We start from the raw sequence: 25,361 nt of genomic DNA, 5'->3' as shown, positions 1-25,361 counted from the left end.
GCCTTTCATATTCATGTAAAGAGGAAGGAAGCCCTGATAGATGAGGAAGTCCTGGGCTCTGACTCTGCCCAACCCCTCTCTGCCCCTTCATGCTGGGCCCAACTCCTTACAAATGGGAAGCTGCCTCTCACATGCGGGAGGGGGAGTAGGCTTAAGATGTGAGGGTTAAACCCACTGCTTTCACATCAGAGTTTAAATCACAAGCAGAAAGAAAGAACTCAAACACTTTATTCTAGGTTATAAAAGAAATAAAAGCCACACTTGCTGCGTTTACGCCAGATTGCAAGTAAAGCCCTTTTGCTTATTTGTAAGTTATACAGAATTTTCTCCCCATTAGGGAAAGATCTCTGGTCTGGTTCTTTTTCAGTATAGAGGTGGGATGTTTTCACTCATTTAGCTGGCAGAGCAAAGCCGATCCTTTGGCAATCCAGTAATCTTTCGACCGCTTGGAGGGTAAGAGGACGGTCACCACAAAGTTGGTTGAATGACCTAGTTAAGGATACAAGGAAAAAAGTGTTAAAGAACAACCTCTTAATATAAAAATCATGGTACCAGGAGTCAAGACATCTGGGTTCTAGACCTGTCTGTGCCTCTAAAGAGGCAACAATCATCTGTGGATTTCAGTTTTATGCTCCATAAAATGAAGATGTTAGAACAAATGATCCTTTAGGACTTGTCCAGTTTAGACCTTGTATAACCTTAGAAATTATGTTTCAATCTCCCTTCAGTCTGTCTTTGAGCATTGCACTAGGATTGAGGCCTGAGCTTTTAGTGAGACTCAGGGGCTGTGGTTGGTAGGTTAGGCATCCATCCATTTGTCCATCTGCTTGTCTGTCCATCCATCTATCCATTTGTCCATCTGCTTTTCCATCTATCCTTCAATCCATCCATCCATCCATCTGCTTGTCCATCCATCCATCCATCTATCCATCTGCCCATCCATCCACTTGTCGATATGCTTGTCTCCCTCCAGTCATCCATCCATTTCTCTATTCACCCATCCATTTGTCCATCGGCTTGTCTCCATCCATCCATTCATCCATCTGCCCTTTGTTCCACCCAGCAGGTAGGCACTGGGGTCCTGAGTCAGAGGTATTTTGTCCTCACCTCTGAGACATCTGAAGTAAGAGACCAGTTTTGCAGTTTCTTCATCATGGGCCTGTGTGGATGAGGATGAGAAGACCTCAAGACCAGGATGAGAAGAAGAGAGCCTCGCCCTCAAGATGGGTGCTGCTATTTCTGGCATTCACAGCAAACTTCATCTGCCTGGAAGTTGGGGAGACTGGGGGTGTCCCCAGCAGAGAATACCTATATCTCCCTTCTCCTTATCTTTGTATGTCATTCCCTGCATGTGCCTTGGTGAGTGCTTGAGTAACATTTTATAGCAGTATTACAGTAGATATATGTATAGAAACCATTTGTGTGGTTTGAGATACAAATCAGGTCCACACCTTGCAACAGTGATGTGTCTCTTGGATCTCTTTCGATGATAGTCTCCCTCTGTGTTTCTTTTGCCACTCCTTTGTAATATATTTGTTGGAACAACCAGGCTGTTTGTCCCATAAGGCTTCCCGGAGTCTGGCTTTTGCTGACAGTGTCCCTTTGGTGATTTTACACATGTTCCCCTATCCCTCTAAGAGTGGTTAGATCTAGAGGTGTGATCACATTCAGGGTTGAGGTTTTTTGGCAAGAATACTTCCTAAGTGGTGTGCACTGCCATCAGGAAACGCCTCGTGTCTGGTTGTCTTTTTTTGAAAGGAATGTCCACAGAAGCTAATTATTACTTGTTGTTTAGTTGCCAAGTTATGTGACTCCTTTGTGACCCCATGGACTGTAGCCTATCGGGCTCCTCTGTCCATGGAATTCTCTAGGTTAGAATATTAGAGTGGGTTGCCATTCCCTTCTTCAGGGGATGTTCTCGTCTCCTTCACTGGCATGTGGATTTTTTACCACTGAGCCACCAGGGAAGCTCAATTACTACTTAGAGCCATTATTTCATTTAGGTTAATAATTTAAAATTTTAATGATGATTAATTTCTCTGAATCATTAGGGAAATGAAAATTAGATACCACTATATTCTATTATCGGAGAAGGCAATGGCACCCCACTCCAGTACTCTTGCCTGGAAAATCCCATGGATAGAGGAGCCTGGTAGTCCATGGGGTCGCCAAGAGTCGGACATGACTGAGCGACTTCCCTTTCACTTTTCACTTTCATGCATTGGAGAAAGAAATGGCAACCCACTCCAGTGTTCTTGCCTGGAGAATCCTAGGGATGGGGGAGCCTGGTGGGCTGCCGTCTATGGGGTCACACAGAGTTGGACACGACTGAAGCGACTTAGCAGCAGCATATTCTATTATCTGTCTATCATCAAGCTATCTGTCTGTCATCTATCATCTAAAATTAAAAGGACTGATCATACTAAGTGGTGGTGAGGATCTGGAGGATCTAGAACCCCCATATACTGCTGGTGGGGATGTTAAGTGCTGTGGTCGCTTTGGAAAACATTTTGGCTGTATCTTAAAAGGTTAAACATATACCTACTGCATGAGTCATCATTCCATTCCTAGATACTTATCCAAGGTAAATAAAGCATATATCCCTACAAAAACTTATAAATACCATATTAATTTAAAAAATACCTTTGAATAATGTGTGTTTTAGACTTGTCATGGGAGTGGTAGATCATGTGACATGAGTGGCTACCTTAGTTCTATTCTGTACCTTGCCCTGAGAGGACATCCTTTAACTGAGAAAAAGAAATATCATCAGTATCTACACATCCTCCATTGCAATGAAAACAACTGTTTCAGTTCTTTTTGCCCTGCTCTCCCATCCCATATTTCTGTCATTTGGAAATTTAGTTCCAAGTTATTATAAATTCATTTCTATCATCAGATATTAAAGATTTAACTCTCTGTGTGAGTTTTAAATAGAGGATCAGTAGTGATTAATATAGAGACTTTGTGTGTTCAAGACAGTTGTTATTACAACTTGCCTTTCAGATGATAATCTGGTTGCATTTGCCATTCTAGTTTAAGGTTGTTTATCTTCAACACTTTGAAGAGGTGTCTCTATTTTCTTTTTATATGCACTGTGGATAATGAGACATGTCTGAAGTCAATCTGAGTCTCATTTTCTGAAATTTTATTTCCAGCCTATTAATAATTTTATCTCTTTGAGAATTTTCTTTCTGATAATCATAAGTATCACTTTGATATATCTAGGTTTCTTTTAAAATTTGATTGTTTATTGGCTTGTTGTATATTTAAAAAATTACCTCTTCTATTTTGTGAGCTCTCTTAACCTGAGAACTCAAGTGTTTCTTCGGTTCTGGGAAATTATCAGCCACTTTTTCAAATATTATTGCTCTTTCATTTTTCTCTCTTTTCTCTTTACAGATTACCTACTAGATAAATGTTGGAAATTTTGACTCTTTCCACAGTGTTATGTTAAAAAAAAATTGCTTTGAGCTGTATTTTTAGGGATTTCCTCAGTGCATTCTCTTGGCTCACTCTTTAGCTATCTGCATTCAGTCTTTCAGCTTATCTGTTGATAATGGCTTTCTAAAGATCTGGTTCCTCTTTTTCAGGGCTGTATCTCAGTTTCAGGACTACTAAGATCTCCCCTTTTGTACCATGGCATTCATTTATTTATTTTAAAATCTCTTTCTATGCTGAGTTTCAATGTTTTAGTGTCTACTCAGTCCATCATTTTGAAATTAGGAGACGTTGCTCAATAAACTATTCTCAACTCATTACCACCACCAGACTAATGGAAGCAAGCATTGGTTTTATAATATTAATCTATACTCGGCATTAAAATGAATAGAATTTACAGCATTGATAAATTTGTATGTTATAAGCGGCCTTATTTTAAGACTGGCTAATTGATCCAATATCACCATTTGTACATTACAACAAAGCATTTGGATTTTGATTGTAGTCTGCATTTAGTCATTATTTATATGCCGATGTAAGAATGTCCTCACCTGTGGTTGAGAGGGTTCCTGCTCGAGCCCCTGTCTTATAAAGCGGGGAGTGGTAGAGTGTTGGGCTTGGCTCGTAATTTTGTCGTGGTTCAAAATGCACCACGGGCAGCATCGGATTCATCTGTCCAGGCAGTGCGTCTTCTATCACCATGTCCTTATTATCCCATCGAGAAGCATCCATGAACATCCCGTGGACAAGAACGCCATCCTCAGGAGAGGGCAACTGAAAGATACGTACATGTTCAGAGGTGAGAAGAGCAGGAGGGGTCGCCCTCTTGGGCCCCCTCCTAGTCCTACATCCTCAATCAGTTTGAAGAACTATTCTAGAGATTCTCTTATCCCTCACATCTTAGGGAGGAAAATGCCAAGGCTCCAAGAGGTGATATAGTTTGCTTTTCAGTTTGTCACCAAATCTCATACTGTTCACACTCTACAAGGCTGTCTGGTACATGGTACCCCAGGGAAACCCACTGATGGGCTTCAGTCTCTGATACCAAGATGTTAGGACTTTCCCCTTCTCATGGAAAGTGGCCACGAGGGCTGTGATTATCATCTGTTATTTTTAGCAAGGCCTTTCAAGGATCTGAGTGCTCTTCCAGACGATAGATTATGTATCTGTGACAATATTTGCAGAATGCTTATGGAGAATTTTTTAAAAGAAATTTTGTGAGAGAAAGAGACAGAGACAGAGACCCTATCCCTCAATGTCCTGTGATTAGATGTCATCACTAGCGTCTAGTTTTTGCCAGGTGTGAGCTTTGTGTATCCTTCCTCAAACACTGAGTGAATCTGGCCAGTCCTGGGGCCCTAGATCTTTTTATAATTGGAGCTTCACACCTGCAGACAGAGGACTAAGCAGTGTGGTTTTAAGTGGTATGTTTTATAGTGAATCAAAGGATGATAAGCTCTTTTGGGTTGGACTTTACTTTCTCGCATCTTGTAGTTTGTCCCATGGGTACAGCGTGGTGCAGTGGGCCTTCCTGTTATCGGGGCTGCCATATACACTTGTGCAGGTTTGCCTGAGTAGAGGCTGAAACCATCCTGCCATGCGCTTGTCAGGCTGTGTGTAGGAGTCATCTGCACACACCTCCAAGAGGAGTGCCTTTTCCTAAATGGCATGAAGGCGGCACTGGGCTGACAGTGGCCCTGTTGTTGCTAACAGAACTCCAGTTGTCTAACAGTCTCTTGCTGTGTTTTCTGGGAGGACCAAGAGATGGGCTGACTATACAATCTGCAGTCTCCACAGAAGGCAGAGATTCCCAGGCATCGCTATGGCTCACTGAACATGACCCATGTGGAGACGTGTGTGTACTGGTGTGGCTGGAGGGCAGAGACACCAGTAGCTACTGTGAACTTCTGTCTGTCAGTTGGCCTATGTGGCAGATATAGCATGCCAGGCACAGAGCAGGGCCAACATCCAGAATGGCCTGGATGAAGGCTTTTATGTGGGTATTGTCCTGCCCTCCTGCAGACTCATTATTCCTGACCTGGGCCTGCGACAGTCTCCTGGCTGAGAAGGGTCTCAAAATAACAGTGAGTGCCTTTCAAAATTGATTTCCTCCCTACTTTTACAAGCTAATACTTTAAGATAAAAAAATTTTGATGCTAAAACAAATGTTCTTAAAGACATAAACTCTTTCATTGGCATTTAAGATACAGGCAATTAAGAGGCATGGGGAATTACAGTATTTTGTAGAGTAATCCATGAATATGGGGTCAATCTTACTTTTGTGCATCTTTGCTATTCAGAGCAAAGACTAGATCAAGCAGATCTGAGTGGGGTGGATACTGATTAAATTACCCAGGAGAAATTCCTATTAATACTATGATATTTCAAGGAAAGCCACTAAAAGTCACATACCCCATATACACTGACCGGCTAGTGAATACATTCTTAGCAAAAGCAATCTGGAACAGATCTTTGATGTCATAGCACGCATAGAAAATGACATTTATAAGCCCCACTGGGATGGACAGGTGCTCTGGAGGCCGGAAAATGACATTTATAAGCCCCACTGGGATGGACAGGTGCTCTGGAGGCCCCCCCCCATCCCCATTGATATCTCAGTACATTGGAGGCGGCCAGCTCAGATGGGCAGCAGTGAGTCTCAGCCCTGGCTGTATGCTGGAAGCACCCAGGGAGCTTTAACAAGTAGATGACTGATGTCACTGGGGTGATTCTGATGCAACTTGATGTGGTCTGGGCATCAGGATGTTTTTAAAGCTCCAGAGATGATTTTAACCTGCAATCCAGGTTGAGATATTCTAGAGTAGGGGTTCTCAAACTTGAGAAGAACCCCCTGGAGGACTTATTAAAATATAGATTTCTGGATCCCAGTCCAGAGTTTCTGATTCTATCTGGAATGGGTCCTTGGGACCAATAAACAAATGCTAATTTACTTTACTTAAAAAAAATATTTGAGTATGTTGTGTTAGTTTCAGGCACAGCGATTCAGTTATACATATATATGTGTGTGTATATATATGTACATGTGTGTATCTACTTGTATATGTGTATGTGTTTAGTTGCTCAGTCGTGTCCGACTCTTTGTGACCCTTTGGACAGTAGCCTGTCAGGCTCCTCTGTCCATGGAATTTTCCAGACAAGAATACTGGAGTGGGTTGCCATTTCCTCCTCCAGGGGCTCTTCCTGACTCAGGGATCAAACCTGCATCTCCTGTGTCTCCTGTGTTGCAGGCGGATTTTTTACCCACTGAGCCATTGAGGAAACCTCATATACTTGTATATATATATATTCTTTTTCAGATTCTTTTCCCTTACAGATCATTATAAAATATTGAGTATAGTTCCCTGTATCACACAGTAGGTCTTTGTTGCTTATCTGTTTTACATATAGCAGTGTATATGTCTTAATCCCAACCTGTTAATTTATCCCTCCTCCCCTCTCCCCACTTTGGTAACCATAGTTTCCTTTCTACATCTGTGGGTCTGTTTTCTGTTTTGCAAATAAGTTCATTTCCAATAAGTGCTCAGGTGATGCTGAGGCTGCTGGTGTGGGGATCACACTTCAAGAATCTCTGTTCTAGAGGGAGTAAACCATGTAAGCAAAGAGCCTGAACTGCTTCCTTAGTGCATTCCTGCCGGTTATGTAATGTAGTTACAGTTACATGATGTGTGAAGTTAGCGTATCAGTTCTGCTAGGAGACAGCTGAGTGAATGAGGCAGGAAGGTTTAACTTCTGATAACAGTTATATACTGTGAGTGCGCTACATGGTGGTCACGTGACACCCGCAGTTTCATTGACAATGCATTACAACTCTGAAGTTGGTGGCATGAACCCTATTTTGCAAATGTGAACACTGAGGTGCAGACATGTTAATCATTGCTCTAGCACACACAGCTGGGGAGGGGAAGGCAGAATTTACCCAGGCCTGCTTGATGCTGAAACTCTGGTTTTCAACCTCTTGCTATATTGCCTCCTCTGGTGGCTCAGTGGTAATGAATTCGCCTGCCAATGTGGGTAGACGTGGGCTCAGTCTCTGGGTTGGGAATATCCCCTGAAGGAGGGAATGGCAACCCACTCCAGTATTCTTGCCTGGAGAATCCCATGGACAGAGGAGCCTGGCAGGCTACAGTCCATGGGGTTGCACATATTTGGACACGACTTAGTGACTAGACAACAAATATTGCCTCCACATGAATGAGAAAGTTACTCTAAGTATCTAAAGAAATAAGCAGTATTGATGTAAAATATATTTCTACAGATCAGACTAATTTAGGTGGTTGCCATCCAGTCACTGGTAATTGGGAGCTTGTCTTGGGAGTCTGACATGACTGAAGCGACTTAGTATGTGTGCATGCATGCATGCTTGGAGGTGTAGACCCATCCTGCCCTCTCCCACTCCTGCGAATGGAAAGTGGAAGGGGTGAGGGAGGGGAGATTGCTCGAGATCCTGATGACAGTAGATAGAAGCTGCTGTGCTGTAACAACGGTCAGGGGGACAGTACCTCTGTGTCCATGGGCAGTTCTTGTCCAAACTGCACTGTCTTGGCAGCTTCTATGACTGTGGCTTGATCCCGATAGACAGGAACCATGTTGTACTTGAAGCTCAGCTCATCTATAGGCAAATTGTATTTCCGAGCATGATTTTGAAGAGTTCCTATAAATACAAAAGCCAGAAAGCTGAGTTGCTATTATCCAAACATAGCTTCCACTTGCTTGGACCAGGATGCTCTAGCATTAAAGAGCTTCCTCTCCATCCAGAAGACCCAACCGTTAACATCTTACTCTGAATTACTGAGAGGGGTGGAGTCAAAATTTTGGTCCTGGTGGGAAAGAGAGGGAGGGCCAAGTCTAAAGTGCACTGCTCTGCCAATGGGGGAGACAAGCCAGCAAGGGCATTTCAGAAACCGATCTTCCCAACTTTTAACATCTTGCTTAGCTTGTCCTGTATGGCCTGTTTCTGGGCTGTGTATGATGGACTCGGGATGAGACAGATTAAGAGCTGGGCTAATTAGCATCTAGGGCTTCCCTGGTGGCTCAGTGGTAAAGAATCCACTTGCCAATGCAGGAGATGCAAGAGATGTGAGTTCAATCTCTGGGTCATGAAGATCTCCTGGAGAAGGAAATGGCAACCCATTCTAGTACTTCTTGCCTGGGAAATCCCATGAACAGAGGTGCCTGGCGGGCTATAGTCCATTGGTTGCAAAGATCTGGACAGGACTTGGAGACTAAACAACAACAAAATTAGCATCTAGGAGCCCAGAGGCCTTAATGCCCTCTGGGGCTCACTGGCCAGAATCTCTGAGGACCACTGGAGGAACAGCAAAAATATTTTTTTAGAGAGAAGGAAGCTGCTCAGAGTTGGAGCCAAAGAAATTGGAGAGCAGGTGGTGTCCTGAGCATGGGTCCCATGGGGACTTGGGGCAGCTGTGTGCATTCTCAGGGAAGCAGCTTTTAGACTTGTAAACTGAGAGCAGCAGGGATTAAGTTGTTGGGGGAATGCCTGCTATTTCTGCCATCCTTTTCCTCCGCAAGTGAGGAAGAGCAGGGCCTTGTTGGGCTGCTGTATAATCAATTCCCCTTGGTTTAGGCCATCAGCACTCATGCCATTTTCCCAGTTCCCAGAAACCCAGCACAACTCATCACACACTTATTGATTTTTTTCCTATGGGGATTTTTCTAGGGAAAGCAGTGATACCTGTTAGAAATCCTTGAGGAAAGAAGAAACCGGAGATCCAGAAGGACTTGGGCTGTCCTCTTTTGAGCCACAGCTAAAGGAGAAACATTATACTATAATGTACTTTTTTTTTTTCTGAGATAGCAACTGTCATTTAAGTCAGAGTTATATTTCTGAGGGTCTCTTAGGAGGTAGAATCTAAACCGATCCTGAGTTATCACCAGCCCCATTCTTACTGCCTGCCCTGTCCCCCTTCCTCACCTACCAGGCTGACCATAAACCCAGAACCTGGTTATTATGGAGGTTCTAGAAGAGGGAGATAACAGCAAGGTCATGCCTGGCCATTTGGACCCATGTCAGATTGGTTCTGTACCTCATGATGGGGGTCCCATGAACGAGATCTGAACCCCAAGGATGGCCTGGAATTAAAATGAAAAGTGGGGATAAGGGCACAGGGCAAACTACACTATAATCAGTGCACGATTTTCAAAGTGATGCTATTCCAGAAGTTTCTGTTTCTTTGGATTCAGGTGATCCCTCAACGGTTGTCAATATTTCAGTTAGCGAGGGCTTCCTAAGGACCCCAGAGCCAACCATATCGTCAGATTGATCAGACCCCAAAGAAGTAAATTTTCTTACGTCCACAAATGCAGTCCTCAGAATAAGGTCTTTGACCCAAGATCCTAGTGGCTTCAGGGATGGGTAGGCGGTATTGGACCATAGAGAGGGAACCTGGTTGTTGAGGAAACTGTTATACACCTTTTCCATTTCTTCAGACATCACCACCAATCCAGCAATGGCTTTGTTGAGTGTATCTAGAGAGGTCTGAAAGAACAAGAAAGGATTGGTGCCTTTCACAGATGTTTTTATCAGGTGGGGATGACCCTCGTTCATGGTGGCAGGTGTTGCCTTGGGCTGAAGGGCCTGCTTGGTGGCTTGTGTCCTCTATGCAGACCCTCTGCTGGGTCAGACCTTCCAATCTTCATGCAGTTTTTACAACCTGTGACATAGAGGTGTAAGACCTTGGAGTGGGCATGGTTTAGGCAGTTAGTAGCATGATACAGTGAAGTGGATGGAGAAGGGAAGGTGGAGAAATGTCCCCCAAGCATTTTGAGAAATGCCACTGTCCAGCTCTCCTCCAGGCTGAAGGAAGAATGAGCCTTACGGTTCGTGATCTGGGAACCACGGAGGGGGCTAGGGTCATGGGAAGTACCTCCAACTCTATCCAGAGGGTGCCTGCAGCCCCAGCAGTTATAGCAGGAAGGGGAGATTCTTAGATGAGACCAGTCTTTCAGTTGATACCAGAGAGCTTCCTTATACTGGAAATACTTCTTTAAAGGTACACTCCTTATCCTCCCCTCATCTCAACAAAAGACAGAGGCTGGTAGCAGTCCTGGGAGACACTGGGCCAGCAGCAGCCATGGGAAATAAAAAGCACTATCTGCTACCAGGCTAAAGGTAAAGGCAGGGTGTATAGATTTGTATAGGGGTTTCCCAGTAGCTCAGCAGTAAAGAATCTGCCTGCCAGTGCAGGAGATGTGGGTTCAATCTCTGGTCTGCAAGATCTCCTGCTCCTGGAGAAAGAAATGGCAACCCACTCCAGTATTCTTGCCTGGGAAGTCCCATGGACAGAGGAGCCTGGCAGGCTATAGTCCATAGGGTCTCAAAAGAGTCAGACACGACTTAGTGACTAAACAACAACAACATAGATTTGTATATTGCTCTCATGGGTTCCAGTTTTGTGAAAATTGCTGCCATATACAGGGGAAATATTACAGGAAGATATTAGAGGGCAAATTTATGTTGATGAAAGTGTCCGATTCTTTGAGAACCCATGGACCATAGCCCACCAGGCTTCTCTTGTCCATGGGATTCTCCAGGCTAGAATACTGGAGTGGGTTGCCATGCCCTGCTCTAAGGGATTGTCCTGATCTAGGGATCGAAATCGCATCTCTTACCTCTCCTGCATTGGCAAGCGGGTTCTTTACCACTAGTGCCACCTAGGAAGCCCAAGTCCTAGGACCACATGCAAATAGTTTTAGAGACAAGGTGACATGCGGATAAGACAGGGCTAGTCATCCTTCTATTCCTTCATGGAGTTTTTCCCCTCTTCGCATCTCTTCTCACAAGAGGCAGTGCTAGAAAAGAGGAGTTTTAAGTAGATATGCCCTTAGGATCTGAGGAACCATATGTAGCAGAGCAGAGGAAAAGAGCCTTTCAGTTCAGTTCAGTTCAGTTGCTCAGTCGTGTCCGACTCTTTGGACCCCATGAATCGCAGCACACCAGGCCTCCCTGTCCATCATAAACTCCCGGAGTTCACTCAGACTCACGTCCATTGAGTCAGTGATGCCATCCAGCCATCTCATCTTCTGTCGTCCCCTTCTCCTCTTGCCCCCAATCCCTCCCAGCATCAGAGTCTTTTCCAATGAGTCAGCTCTTCGCATGAGGTGGCCAAAGTACTGGAGTTTCAGCTTCAGCATCATTCCCTCCAAAGAAATCCCAGGGCTGATCTCCTTCAGAATGGACTGGTTGGATCTCCTTGCAGTCCAAGGGACTCTCAAGAGTCTTCTCCAACACCACAGTTCAAAAGCATCAATTCTTCGGCGCTCAGCCTTCTTCACAGTCCAACTCTCACATCCATACATGACCACAAGAAAAACCATAGCCTTGACTAGACGGACCTTTGTTGGCAAAGTAATGTCTCTGCTTTTGAATATGCTATCTAGGTTGGTCATAACTTTCCTTCCAAGGAGTAAGCGTCTTTTAATTTCATGGCTGCAGTCACCATCTGCAGTGAATTTGAAGCCCCCAAAAATAAATTCTGACCCTGTTTCCACTGTTTCCCCATCTATTTCCCATGAAGTGGTGGGACCGGCCAGGGCCAAAACACCACTCGACCTTAGACACCAAAAATGGAAGAAGGTAGCAGAAGACATATCTGAGATGCGTGGAGAACACTTGAGTCAGATCGCTGCAAGGAGCAGGCCTCCAGTCTAGATCAGTGGCAAGCAGACAGAGGTCACGTTGCCGCCAGTTCTCCCAGAGGCAGCGGCTGACAAGCAGTCATGTTCAGTGAGAAGAATGCACTTCAGATCTTTCTCCCTTATATTTAGAAGCCTACATCCCTGAGGGACCTCATCTGTCCCAGGACCTGCCTGGTCTCATGGTCCTGAACCATCAGGAGGCCAGTGAGCTCACCAAGATGGCAGCCCAAAGCCCCGGATGCTCCCACCCTCCCTTGGCCTTGTTGCCGCCACAGTGCAACCTTGCTGTTTGCTGGGTGAAGTGAAGGTGAGGCTGCGACACAGCCAGAGCCAGGCAGGAGTGGGCAGGGGTCAGGATGAGGGAGCTCTCTGGTGCAGGCCCAGCACCCCATGGTGGCCACTACCCTGCCTCTAATGGGAGTGCTCAGCTCTGACTCCTGATTGCCTTGCAGCCTGCTTCTCCCTGGGCTCCTCTTTCTTCCGCTTTTATTAGGTGAATTCTTCCATTAGGGATGGACACTACTGTTTGACCAGAGCGGATCACTTTGTTCCTGAGAGCCACATTAGTTCACTTGCATGTTCAAATATTCATGGAAGATTTAGGAGGTGTCAGGCACTGGGGAGACAGAGATGAAGTGTTAGTCACTCAGTTGTGTCTGACTCTTTGTGATCCCATGGACTGTAGTTCGTCAGGCTCTTCTGTCCATGGAATTCTCCAGTCAAGAATACTAGAGTGGGTAGCCATTCCCTTCTCCAGGGGATCATCCCAATCCAGGGATCAAACCCAGGTCTCTTGCATTGCAGGCAGATTATCTACCATCTGAGCCACTCGGAAAGTCCCCAAACAGATATGAATTATGTATTAATACCAGTCCCTTTGTCTTCAAGTTCATTGTCTGCTGGGGGAGCCATACTCGTGGAGGAGTAATTACAAAGCAAGGTGGTATGTTGTACACAAATACAGTGATGGACACAAACATCTCAGGTGATGGAGCCCTGAGAAGGGGGCCCTGTCATCTGGTGGTGGAGGGAAGGACAGGTATTCCAGGAAGACTTTATGAGGAAGTGACATTTGGACTCATCCATCCTTAAGTGGGTGACCACGCATGAGGTGGAAGAGGCCAGAGATGAGCAGAATCCATCTCTTCTTCCTTTGAACAATCTGCTTGCCAAGTAGATGTGGGTTCAGTCCCTAGGTTGAGAAGATCCCCTGGAGAAGGAAATGGCAACCCACTCCAGTATTCTTGCCTGGGAAATCCTGTGGACAGAGGAGCCTGGCAGGCTACAGTCCACGGGGTTGCAAAAAAGTCGGACATGACTGAACGACTAAACAATAACAGCAACCGCATTAGTTTTAGCTGGGCACAGAACAATCCAACACAGAGACCACATTTCCCAGGAACACTTGCAGCTGGAGTGCTGCCATGTGATCAAGTTTTGGCTAAGGGATATAAGAATAAATGATGTATGCCACTTCTGTGTGACATTTTTATGAAGAAGCTGCTGTCCCTTGGCCCTCTTTCCCCGGTTTCAGTGGCTGGCAAAAGGGAACACTTGGAACAGCTCCTTTAGTACCAAAGGTGGAAGTCACCTGTTGAGGCTGGAAGAGCCAGCCTTCCAGTGGGATTCCTGATTAAACTGACAAAGCAAGAGTAACTACCTGCCTTAGGCAGGGGTTCCTCTGGGCTCTTCAGAGAGAGAAGTGAATTCCAATCTTGTTTTTGCCACTGTATTTGGGAATCTTTATCACAGCAGTTTAATCTATACCCTGATTCACTCAATGTAGAAGGTGATGCCCCCTTGCTTACTTAACTTATATGCAAGAGTAGTATATCATGTGAAATGCCAGACTGGATGAAGCACAAGCTAGAATCAAGATTGTAGTGAGAAATATCAATAACCTCAGATACACAGATGACACCACCCTTATGGCAGAAAGTGAAGAGGAACTAAAGAGCCTCTTGATGAAGGTGAAAGAGGAGAGTGAAAAAACTGGCTTAAAACTCAATATTCAAAAAACTATGATCATGGCATCCAGTCACATCACTTCATGGCAAATAGATGGGGACACAATGGAAACAGTGAGAGACTTTATTTTCTTGGGCTCCAAAATCACTGCAGATGATGACTTCAGCCATGAAATTAAAAGATGTTTGCTCCTTGGAAGAAAAGATATGACAAACCTACACAGCACTTTAAAAAGCAGAGACATCACTTTGCCAACAAAGGTCTGTGTAGTCAAAACCTATGGTTTTTCCAGTCATCATGTATGACGAGTATGAGAGTTGGACCATAATAAAAGCTGAGTGTGAAAGAATTGATGCTTTTGAAGTGTGGTGTTGGAGAAGACTCTTGAGAGTCCCTTGGATAGCAAGGAGATCAAACCAGTCAATCGTAAAGGAAATCAGTCCTGAATATTCATTGGGAGGACTGATGCTGAAGCTTCCATACTTTGGCCACCTGATGTGAAGAACTGATTCACTGGAAAAGACCCTGATGCTGGGCAAAACTGAAAGCAGGAGGAGAATGGGATGACAGAGGATGAGATGGTTGAATGGCATCACTGACTCAATAGACATGAGTTTGAGCGGGCTCTGGGAGTTGGTGATGGACAGGGAAGCCTGGTGTGTTGCAGTCCATGGGGTCACATGACTGAGTGACTGAACTGAAAAGGTGATAAGCTCTGACCTGACTAGCTGGCCTTCTGGTGCTGCTGTTTACCCAGTAGACCCAAGGTGAAGATGTCACTTATTCAGCTGACCTAGTTTCCCCTCACCCCCATCCCACGAGCGTGGGTATTGTCAGACAACCAGAAACATTTGGAGACTTGATTTCCTAATAGGGAATAGTCAGTCTTTAAAAGATCTACCCTAGTGCTTCCCTGGTGGGCCAGTGGTTAAGAATCTACCTGCCAATGCGGAGGACATGGGTTCAATCCCTGGTCTGGGAAGGTCCCACATGCCACAGGGAAACTAAACCTGTCAGCCACAACTACTGAGCTTGTGCTCTAGAGCCCAGGAACCGAAACTACTGAGCCCACGTGCCACAACTACTGAGCCCCATGTGTCAAGCCCATGCTGTACAAGATAAGCCATCGTGATGAGAAGCCCATGCATTACAACTAGAGAAAGCCCACAAGCAGCAACAAAGACACAACACAGCCAAAAATAAAAATAAAGTTCATTCACATAAAAAAAAAAATCTACCGTGGCTGTCCTCTCCAGTCTTATAACTGAGCCTTAATCCTGTGCCAGGTGTTTGGTTCCCTGCTTGGCAGTAAAACTTCCCCTGTTACTGCTCAGTAGTCAGTCTCTGTTTCTCTTATTAAAGTCATGCACAGAGAAACCAGGAAGTCCTGTAGCCATCATTACAAAGTCAAGGGCCTTCGGAAAATATTCCTGAGCATAAGGCAAAAGTTTAAATAGTTATTCTCAAATTTTAGTTGCAATGACATTGTCTGGGGGTGTTCATTTAAAATTCACAGTTGCAGGAATTACTCAAGAATCCTCACTCGGTAGGTCTGGAGTGGAATCAGGGAATTTATACTTGGAACACACAGCATAGTGGATCTTAATGCAGGTGTTTTATGGCCCATACTTAGAGAAACTTGGTTTTCATAGTCTTCACAAAGACTATGGTATTAAATGCTAACTAGACATTGGGCTTCACAGGTGGTGCTAGGGGTAAAGAACCTTCCTCTCAATGCAGGTTAGACATAAGAGACGTAGGTTCTATCCCTGGATCAGGAAGATCCCCTGGAGGAGGGCACAGCAACCTACTCCAGGGTTCTTGCCTGGAGAATCTCATGGACAGAGGAGTCTGGTAGGTTACAGTCCCTGGGGTCCCACAGAGTAGGACAGGACTGAAGCGACTTAGCATGCAAGCAGGCACTGGGAACAAGCACTGAGTCTGAATCTCTCTTAATTGAGTGCTTAGGTCCCTGCTCAAATTCCTAAAGTGTCAACCAAATTCTAAGGGTGCAAGTTAGGATAATGAAGGGTTTGTAATGCCCTGCAGTCATAAGCCATTATTACAGAAAGGGAACACAGACTAGTGAGAGGAGGGTGAATTAAGGTTTAGACAAGTTGGGCTTGAATGGTTGTTAGCACATCGACGTGGAAATGTTCAAGTGATGGGAATGGAAACGTCACACTGTTATACATGCTCCACAACACTTTGATTCCCAAGAGCAAGGATGGCAGTGAGCACTCATACGTGTATTAGCCTCAGCAGATTGTTAAACCGGTCCACTTCCTGTCCAAGAACAGTGGTCAAGGAGTTAAGGCGTCCTTGAGGATCCTTGACAAAAAGGCTCTCAGAAGCGTTTTCCGTCTCCAGAATTTCTGAAATACACACGGCAGATTCATCAGATGGATTATCATTGATTTCTCTTATAACATTGCACTTATCTTAAGCTTTCTTAAAGCCCACTTCTCTTGTCCCTGGGCCCAGGTTGAACGGGAGCAGGCTGTGCACACTTCAGGGGCAAGTGCTACATGGTAGACAAGGGACATCCCTGAGACCAGAGGTGCCAGGGGTCTCAAGTTGTCTCCTCTGCCTTGTGTGTACACAGGGTGTGTAAGCCTCACTCCTCCCTGCACGCCCATGTTGCATCTAGTCACTCGGTCTTATCTGACTTTTTTTGTGGCCCCATGAACTTTAGCCTACCCGGCTCCTCTGTCCATGGGATTTTCTGGGCAAGACTACCGGAGTGGGTGCCATTTCCTTCTCCAGGGCATCTTCCTGACTCAGGGATTGAACCCATGTCTCTGTGTCTCCTGCTTTGCAGGCAGATTTTTTACCACTGAGATGCTGGGGAAGCCCTCCACGTTGCATCTAGGCATCTAGGAGCGGAAGGGCTGGGGGAAGGACACCCCCCAAGAGAGAAGAGATTTGGCTTTTATCTTACTGTTGTTCAAAGGGACTGACTGGATTCTGAAATGATTCCATGGTTCAAACTGGATGAAAAATTGTGCTTTTCTCTTTTCCTATAATCCACCCAGTGGGGACTCATATAAGCTCTGAACAAAGAAGGACCTGCATTCTCCTGACATACCTAAGCAAAGCATGAGAAGATGAGTGGTTCTGAGCTATGGACATTAAGTTCCTTCTAACCACTCATTTTGGCTGCTGTAGAAAAATCACACAGCAGTGTGGGTCAGTGCAAGCTCTTGGGTCCATAGGGCTGTGGTTACAGGCCCCTGCTCTTCTCCTTCTGTCTGTCCCCTTGGGCTATTCCGAATCTCAGTTCTCTTGTTTAGCCAACTGAACCCCTGCCCCCTCAGTCTCAACAGATGGCATTGCTTATCATTTCACAGCAAAAGTACAAACTTCATAAAGCATGGAGAGAAAAACCTCCTAGGTGTCAATGGAACTCTATGAAACAAGAACCTTTACTCTCCATTCATCTGTTCATCCATCTACCCATCATCCATCCATCTTCATCCCTTTTTCCTCCCAGTTCTCCATCTAGTGTTTATTAAAAAATGCTTTCTAAAATAATTCAGTTGCTTTGATATCTATAGAACTCTCTACTCAAGAAGAGATTCTTTTGAGGGCCTGCTTTAGGAGGAACATAACTGTCGCCTGAGGTCACGTAGGTCTTTTTTTGGGGGCCTTTAGAGTATTGGTGGGACTTTGCTGGTGGCTTGGATGGTAAAGAATCTGCCTGCAATGCGGGAGACCTGGGTTTGATTCCTGGGTCGGGAAGATCCCCTGGAGAAGGGAATGGCTACCCACTCCAGCATTCTTGCCTGGAGAATTCCATGGACAGAGGTTACAGTTCATGGGGTCCCAAAAAGTTGGAGATAACTGAGCGACTTTCACTTCAAGAATATTGGTAAAGCTTAGTGTGATTGTGTGCATGTGTGCTCAGTTGTGGCCAATTCTTTGTGACCCCACAGACCGTAGCCCACCAGGCTCCTCTGAAATTGAGTTTTTCACGCAAGAACACTGGAGTGGATTGCCATTTCTTACTCCAGGGGATCGTCCCGACCCACGGATTGAACCCGAGTCTTCTGCACTGGCAGGTGGATTCTGGACCGCTGCACCACCTGCCTGCGCTACTATGATGTAATAAGAAATATGCATTTTGGTCTTTGTCTCCATCTTCTGGCCAGAGTGCCTAAAACCCTTATAGTTTCCTCATTGATAAGAGTGATAGGAGCATCTTTTATATAATTATTGGTTTTTGACCCCAACTCCTGAAATAGCTCTTGATCAGTAAAGGTGAAAGGGGCGTCTTTTATTATTGATAACAAGCCCCTTTCAACCTCAAACTCAAACACCTGAGTTTATGTTAAGGAGGTGACTCTAGTACTGACTCTAGAGATGAGGGGCTGGTTGTCAGGCAAACTAACCATGTGATTAGAGACTTGGACACTCTAGCTGTACTCTCTGATCTCCTGGGAGAGGGGAGGGGCTGGAGGTTGAGTTACTTATTAAGGGCCAATGATTTAACCAATCATGCCTATGTATGGAAGCTTCCATAAAAACCTAACTGAAGGGGTTTGGAGAGTTTCTGGGTTGGTGAACACATCCATGTGCCAGGAGGGTGGTGTACCCAGACTCCTCAGGGACAAAATCTCCTGTCCTTGGGACTCTTCTGGACCTTGTCTTAAGTATCTCTTTATCTTGTTGCTTATCTTTGTCCTTTATAATATCCTTTAAAATAATCTGGTAAATGTAATTAACTGTTTCCCTGAGTCCTGTGAGCCAGTCTAGAAAATTACTGAACCCCAGAGGGGCTTGTGGGAATCCTTGATCTGTGGCTGGTTGGTCAGAAATAAAGGTCACAACCTGAGGACTTGCAGTTGACTTTTAAAGTGCAGACAGTCTTATGGGTCTGAGCCCTTAACTTGTGGGATTTGTGCCCACTCTGGATAGTTAATGTCATAACAGAGTTGTAGGACATCCAGTTGGTGTCCAGAGAGTTGGAGAATTGCTTAATGTTGTGTAACCCATACACTTGGTATCAGAGTATTGTGAATAGAGACAGAAGCACAGTTTACTTTTATAGTCACTCATTTTTTTTTCTGCCTCATCTTTCTTTTTCCTATAATGACATTTCCAACGATGAACAATAGATTAAGACATCTAAATCTATAGTCACTCTAAGAAAAGCGTGAAAGTGGATCTTCGTGATCATTCAGGAAGATCCCTTAACTCACCAGAAAATGAAGTGAAATAATAAATTATTCTTCTCTACTTCTCACTTCCCAGGTGGCATTAGTGGTAAAGGGCCTGCCTGCCAATGCAGGAGACATAGGAGATGCAAGTTTGATCCCTGAGTCAGGAAGATCCCCTGGAGGAGGGTATGGCAACCCACTCCAGTGTTCTTGCCTGGAGAATCCTATGGACAGAGGAGCCTGGTGGGCTACAGTCCATGGGGTTGCAAAGAGATGGACATAACTGAAATGACTTAGCATATATGCAGGCACTTCTCTTGTTGGAGACAAAAAGTGAAATGGATTCTAGGGCTGTCCAATAGAATATTTTATGAAGATGGAAATGTTCTCCATCTGCATTGTCCAATATGGCAGCACTTAAAATGTGACTAGTGCAACTGAGGAAATGAATTTTAAAGTTTAAGTAGCCACATGTGGCTAGTGGCTACTGTCTTGGACAGTACAGGTCTAGAGACAATAGGAACCTCAGAAAAAAGTCTGTTTAAAGTTATATTGGGCTAGAAACCAACTTTCTCTTCATGCTTCTGGCAGTTGAGATGTCAAGGGGCTGCAGGCTTCAGGGGCTGCAGGCTTCTAATCTATAAATAGAGGCCTCTACATTGAAAGAGCTCTCTCTCTACATAAAGAAAAAATTCTACATATTAAGCAGATATGGACACCTGCCAATCACTCAGCTTTCTGAGTTTATTCCTAAGAGTCCCATTACTCACATAAGCCAACAATTATTTACTACCTGGAACTCTAGTCCGGACAGAAGCAACAAGTTCTTGGACAATTTCATCATTGCTCTTTCCCTCTCCACCAGAAGAGGACCTTGGTTGAACCTCAAGTATAGTGTTGATCAAAGTGTTGGTCTCTTTGTACTACAAGAAGAAACAGAACAGTGAGGACCCAAATTCTCAAAAAAATAATTTTGCAGCACATACAGTTTATTACAGAAATAATAGCTGTTGCCAAAACCAAGGACATTTAATTTTTTTATGTTGAAGACAGAGTTGGTAAAATGTGCTCATTGGAAATGCATAGTATTTCATCTGTGGTGTTACAGTTAAACATTTCTGTTTGAATAACACTTTAATGTAACTGTCATTTAATCATAGTTTTTTAAATGGTTAAAATGACAAATTTTATGTTATATGTTTTACCACAATAAAAAATGGTTAAACAATTTTTGGCTAATTCTTTAAAAGGTAGTTATGAAAGTGAGGAAGAAATAATGAGAATTCAGGAACACGTGTACACCCATGGTGGATGCATGTTGATGTATGGCAAAACCAATACAATATTGTAAAGTAAAAAAATAAAAATAAAAAAAGAACATTCTTTTATTTAAATAATGTTACCTCAATTAGAAAAGTATTATAGAACATTATTAAAAATTTAGAAAACAGAAAAGTAAAAAAAAAAAATTCATGATTTGGCTTTTAAGGAATATTTATAACTTTAGTTTACCTGCCCCACCCCTGAATTAGCCATCTGACTATCAGGGAAGTCCTCACTGGCTCTTTCTAATGTGATTTATTTTTCCTTTGATTTTATGCTTAGAAATTCCTATTCCAAGATCAGTGAAATATTGTTAATTTTTCTAGATTTTTCCTTTATTCAGAAACATGGTAACTTCTCATGTATATTTGTTGGAATCTCTTAGAGGTTTTTTTTTATACTGGTCATAACACTTATCATTCACTTACCCAAGAAAAGAATTCAGAACCTAGAATTACAGATCTTGATTGTAAAAATTATATTTTACATGACAGATCTTCTTTCAAACATTACTTTTGACATGTTCATTAGGTCCTAAACAACTGTAATGTTAATTACTTAACGCTATAGTTGAATAGTTTGATTTCCTTGCTCAGTGCCAACCATTTAATAGTGACTTTTCCGTTTTAGTTTATGCTTCCCAGGTGTTGCTAGTGGTAAAGAATCCACTTGGCAGTGCAGAAAATGCAAGAGATGTGGGTTTGATTCCTAGGTTGGGAAGGTCCCCTGGAGGAGGAAACAGCAAACCATTCCAGTACTTTTGCCTGGAGAATTCCATGGACAGAGAAGCCTGGTGGGCTACAGTCCTTGGGGCCACAAAGTGTCGGACATGACTGAGCACATACACTGTTTTAGTTCTTGACTTCTTGGTTAGTCAAAAGTTTTGAAACATTTAGAACAGCCAGGCCCAGCTTTCTTTACTGGTCTCTAGTATGCACCTTTGTAAGTGTAGTTTGCTGAGCTGAGGAAGGAATCATTCATATTTTGTCCATTAATACTCTATTGATGAGACAGAATTATCTAACCTAAATCAACTAAAGCAAAAAGAAGGGATATGTTGGCATATATAGCTGGGAAGAAGAGAACTCAAGTCATGTGGGTTTCAGGCATGGATGGATCTGGCATTCTCTCTCCTGTTCATGTCTGGTTGTTTCTCTCATTCTTTCCTGTGGCAGATAACCTTCTTCATGTGGTAGGAGAAGGGGTCAGGGCATCAGGGATAAGGGCACAGAATGCTGCAGATATGCAGCATCTTAGTCAGTCATTCCAGAGGAAAGACAGCCCTCTCCCAGTCCAGCATCTATATATCTTTTCACAGGAAAGGACTCTCATTCTCCTAGCATGGGCCATGGGCCTGCTCCTTGGACCAGGTCTAGTAGCTGGGTGATGCTGTGATGCCTGGGTCACATGCCCACCTCTGTGAAGGCAAAGAGTGGTTGGAGGTTTTACCAGAATCTAATAGACTGAGGAAGTGGAAGTTGTCCCAAAGGGAAGAGGTAAGAGTCGGGTGCGTACTGTGCCAGAAAAATGAAGGAAGGGAGGCTGGACAGAAAAATATACCTGGGGCCTGACCACATGCCTATTATCTTATTCTCAGTCATTTAGAACTGATGGAAAACACAAAAAACTACATTCACAGGTATACATGGCCAAGAATGCTACTCCTCCCCAAAGTCCTGACTTCTCACTGAATGCAGCAAGTCTATCATTTCCACAGTCTTCTCTCTCTTCTTTCACCTCCACATCCACCCACTCTAGAGCAAACAGTCAGATGACTGAATATTAACACTAGGTTTGGCCACCTCTTTCTCCTCCTGAAAGTAGAATCAGGAAAAATGAGATATTCCAACTCTTGACTGAATGTGCTGTGCTTAGTTGCTCAGTCGTGCCCAACTCTTTGCGACCCCATGGACTCTAGCCCAGGCTCCTCTGTCCGTGGGGATTCTCCAGGCAAGAGTACTGGAGTGGGTTGCCATGCTTTCCTCCAGGGGATCGTCCCAACCCAGGAATCGAATCCAGGTCTCCTGCATTGCAGGCAGATTCTTTTACCATCTGAGCCACCAGGGAAGCCCTTCACTGAATAGCAAACTAATTTTTAGGGCAGAGAGCATGACATAGGTTTTGGATCATTGAGAAGTTCCACAGTTGTTTTGTACATGTTCCTTGATATCTGGGCTGATTTTACCCTCTAATTTGTCTCTTATTTGTACAGACAAAATTTAAATTGCAAAGAAAGGTGATTCCCTTCAGCTTCATGAGGCCAACGTGGTCTCCAACATTTACAGTATTCCAGGGCCCCAGGGACATACCTCTTTTCATGGCTTTGGTTCACCTAAAGATTCCAGAACATGATAGGTAATAAAACTGAAAGGATATGGAAGGGACCGGTCATGGGGGAGTCTTGAGTGCCATGCTGAGGAACTCGGACTACCCTTAAGTAATGGCATGGCATCAGAGGGTCTTGGAGGAATAAAATTATCCACTTTGCTCTTTGGACCTACTGCTGTGGTCAAGTTGTTGTTATTCTGTTGCTAAGTCCTGCCCAATTCTGCAACTCCATGGCCTGTAGCATGTCAGGCTCCTCTGTCCTCCACTATTTCCCAGAGTGTGCTCAAATTCATGTCCATTGAATTGGTGACACTATATAACCATCTCATCCTCTGCCTCTCCCTTATCCTTTTCCCTTCAATCTTTCCCAGCATCAGGGTGTTTTCCAGTGAGTCAGCTCTTCTCATCAGGTGGCCAAAGTACTGGAGCCTCAGAATTAGTCCTTTCAGTGAATATCCAGGATTCATTTCCTTTGAGATTGACTTTACTTGATCTCCTTGCAGTCCCAGGGACTCTCAAGAGTCTTCTCCAGCACCACCATTCAAAAGCATGAATTCTCAGCCTTCGTTATGGTCCAGCTCTCCATCCATACATGACTACTGGAAAACCATAGCTTTGACTATATGGATCTTTGTTGGCAAAGTGATGTCTCTACTTTTTACTATGCTGTCTAGGTTTGTCATAGCTTTTCTTCCAAGGAACAAGTGTCTTTTAATTTCATGGCTGTAGTCACTGTCTGCAGTGATTTTGGAGCCAGGATGATAAAATCTGTCACTGCTTCCACTTTTTCGTCTTCTATTTGCCATGAAGTGATGGGACCAGATGCCGTGATTTTAGTGATCTGGTCCTATGACCTTGATGAACTGTGCTTTCATTTTAAAATTTTTAAATTATTTTTAAAAAATTAATATATAATAGCCAGGGAACTATATTCAATATCCTGTGACAAACCATAATGGAAAAGAATATGAAAAATTATATATATATATGTATAACTGAGTCACTGCTATACAGAAGAAATTAACATTGTAAATCAACTACACTTCAATAAATGTTTTTAAATTGTTGAGTCAAAAAATTGAGATATAGTTGATGTACAATATTATATGTTACAGGTGTACAGCAGAGTGACTCACAATTTTTAACGGTTATACATCATTTATAGTTATCATAAAATATTTCCTACTTGTGTTGTACAATATGCCCTTATAGCTTTCTAATTTTATACATGATAGTCTATACTTCTTAATCTCTTACCCCTGTTTTGCCCCCCACTCTTTCCTTTCCTCACTGGTAACCACTAGTCTGTTCTCTGTATCTGTAAGTGTGCTTCTTTTTTGTTACCTTCACAAGTTTGTCGTAATTTTTGGATTCCACATATAAGTGATATCACACAATATTTCTCTCTGACTTATTTCACTCAGCATAATGCCCTCCAAGTCCAACCTGCTGTTGCAAACAGCAAAATCAATGATCCGTGCTTTTGAAGAGCAGTGTTTGATTTATCTGCCTTGGATATTTGCTATTATACTTTTATAACCTATTCATCTATGGATCCATAAATCCTTGTATAATATGATATAAATATCCCCAGAATGGACAGAGAAGAGCAAAAGAGAAAGGACTGTCTGGATTACCATCCAAATCCCCGTATTATGGAAGACTAGCAGGTAGATTATGGACCAGGCAGAGGCTGGAAGGTGAGGAGGTGGTCAGTGACAAGAAGATACCTAACTATCTTAGGATCCCATGAAAGATCCAGAGACAACAGGTGGCTAAATTGGAACCAAATGCTAAAGCTGAGGTGAAACATTTATTTTATTTACTTAAGAAGATTATAATTTACACAACCAGTGAGATGCTTATGGATGTTTCAGGTTTATATACACAATATGAATATGCATTTAAGTTGAAAGGCCACATACCTGGTAAACTAGGTTGGCATTTTCATGCATTCCAAATATTTCTGGGTCATCTATCAAAGGCAGGTTTTCAATGTAGTCTTTAAACTCTTGCAGGCTGTCAGCCAAGGGTGCAAAATAGATACCTGTTATTGAAAACACAGAAGGCAAATATGTCTTAAATGGATGACTTTTGAGTACCGCCAAGTTTGGTGCTTCTCTGTCTGTTCAGATGGTGGCTGTCATCAGCTGCATCATGGAGAAACAGGGATGGTTTTTTGCAAGCCCCCTAGCTTTCATTGCTGTGTCAAATTCCTTCACGTTTTCTGGAGGCCTTTAGCATCTATCAGTGTCCTAACCTTTTAAGGTGTCATCTGCAGAACATTCCAAGATTCTAAGAATTCAGGCATGTGCTGCTGAAAGGTGTGCTCTGAAGTGATAAAACTTTGAAAACACATTTAGACAGAATACAATCTACTTTAGACCAGAAATAGTTAAAAACGGTTATCATAGAATAGATATCTTTGTACTCTTACAACCAAAGCTGAAGCTATGACAATCCTGG

The 25,361-nt window shown here is 43.6% G+C and overlaps 1 protein-coding gene across 1 annotated transcript in view; it reads right to left on the bottom strand.

Annotated features, from left to right (window-relative positions):
• Positions 1-210: 210 nt before the first annotated feature.
• Positions 211-25,361, bottom strand: part of DNAH6 (dynein axonemal heavy chain 6) — a 271,992-nt gene continuing 246,841 nt past the window's right edge. The window contains exons 70-77 of the mRNA XM_086326512.1: positions 24,821-24,942; positions 20,038-20,167; positions 16,333-16,460; positions 9,773-9,958; positions 9,155-9,227; positions 7,962-8,113; positions 3,993-4,215; positions 211-489 (exon numbers count right to left, since the gene is read on the bottom strand). Coding sequence (XP_086182638.1) covers positions 386-489; positions 3,993-4,215; positions 7,962-8,113; positions 9,155-9,227; positions 9,773-9,958; positions 16,333-16,460; positions 20,038-20,167; positions 24,821-24,942 — 1,118 coding nt within the window. The 3' untranslated portion in view covers positions 211-385. The remainder of the gene's footprint in view (positions 490-3,992; positions 4,216-7,961; positions 8,114-9,154; positions 9,228-9,772; positions 9,959-16,332; positions 16,461-20,037; positions 20,168-24,820; positions 24,943-25,361) is intronic.

Source organism: Bos grunniens, chromosome 11, assembly GCF_055505025.1.
Source record: "Bos grunniens cultivar Pamir isolate PY7600 chromosome 11, Bosgru_T2T1.0, whole genome shotgun sequence".
Lineage (NCBI taxonomy): Eukaryota > Metazoa > Chordata > Mammalia > Artiodactyla > Bovidae > Bos > Bos grunniens.
The sequence above is the reverse complement of the archived record's forward strand: the minus strand, read 5'-3'. Positions and strand labels throughout refer to the sequence as shown.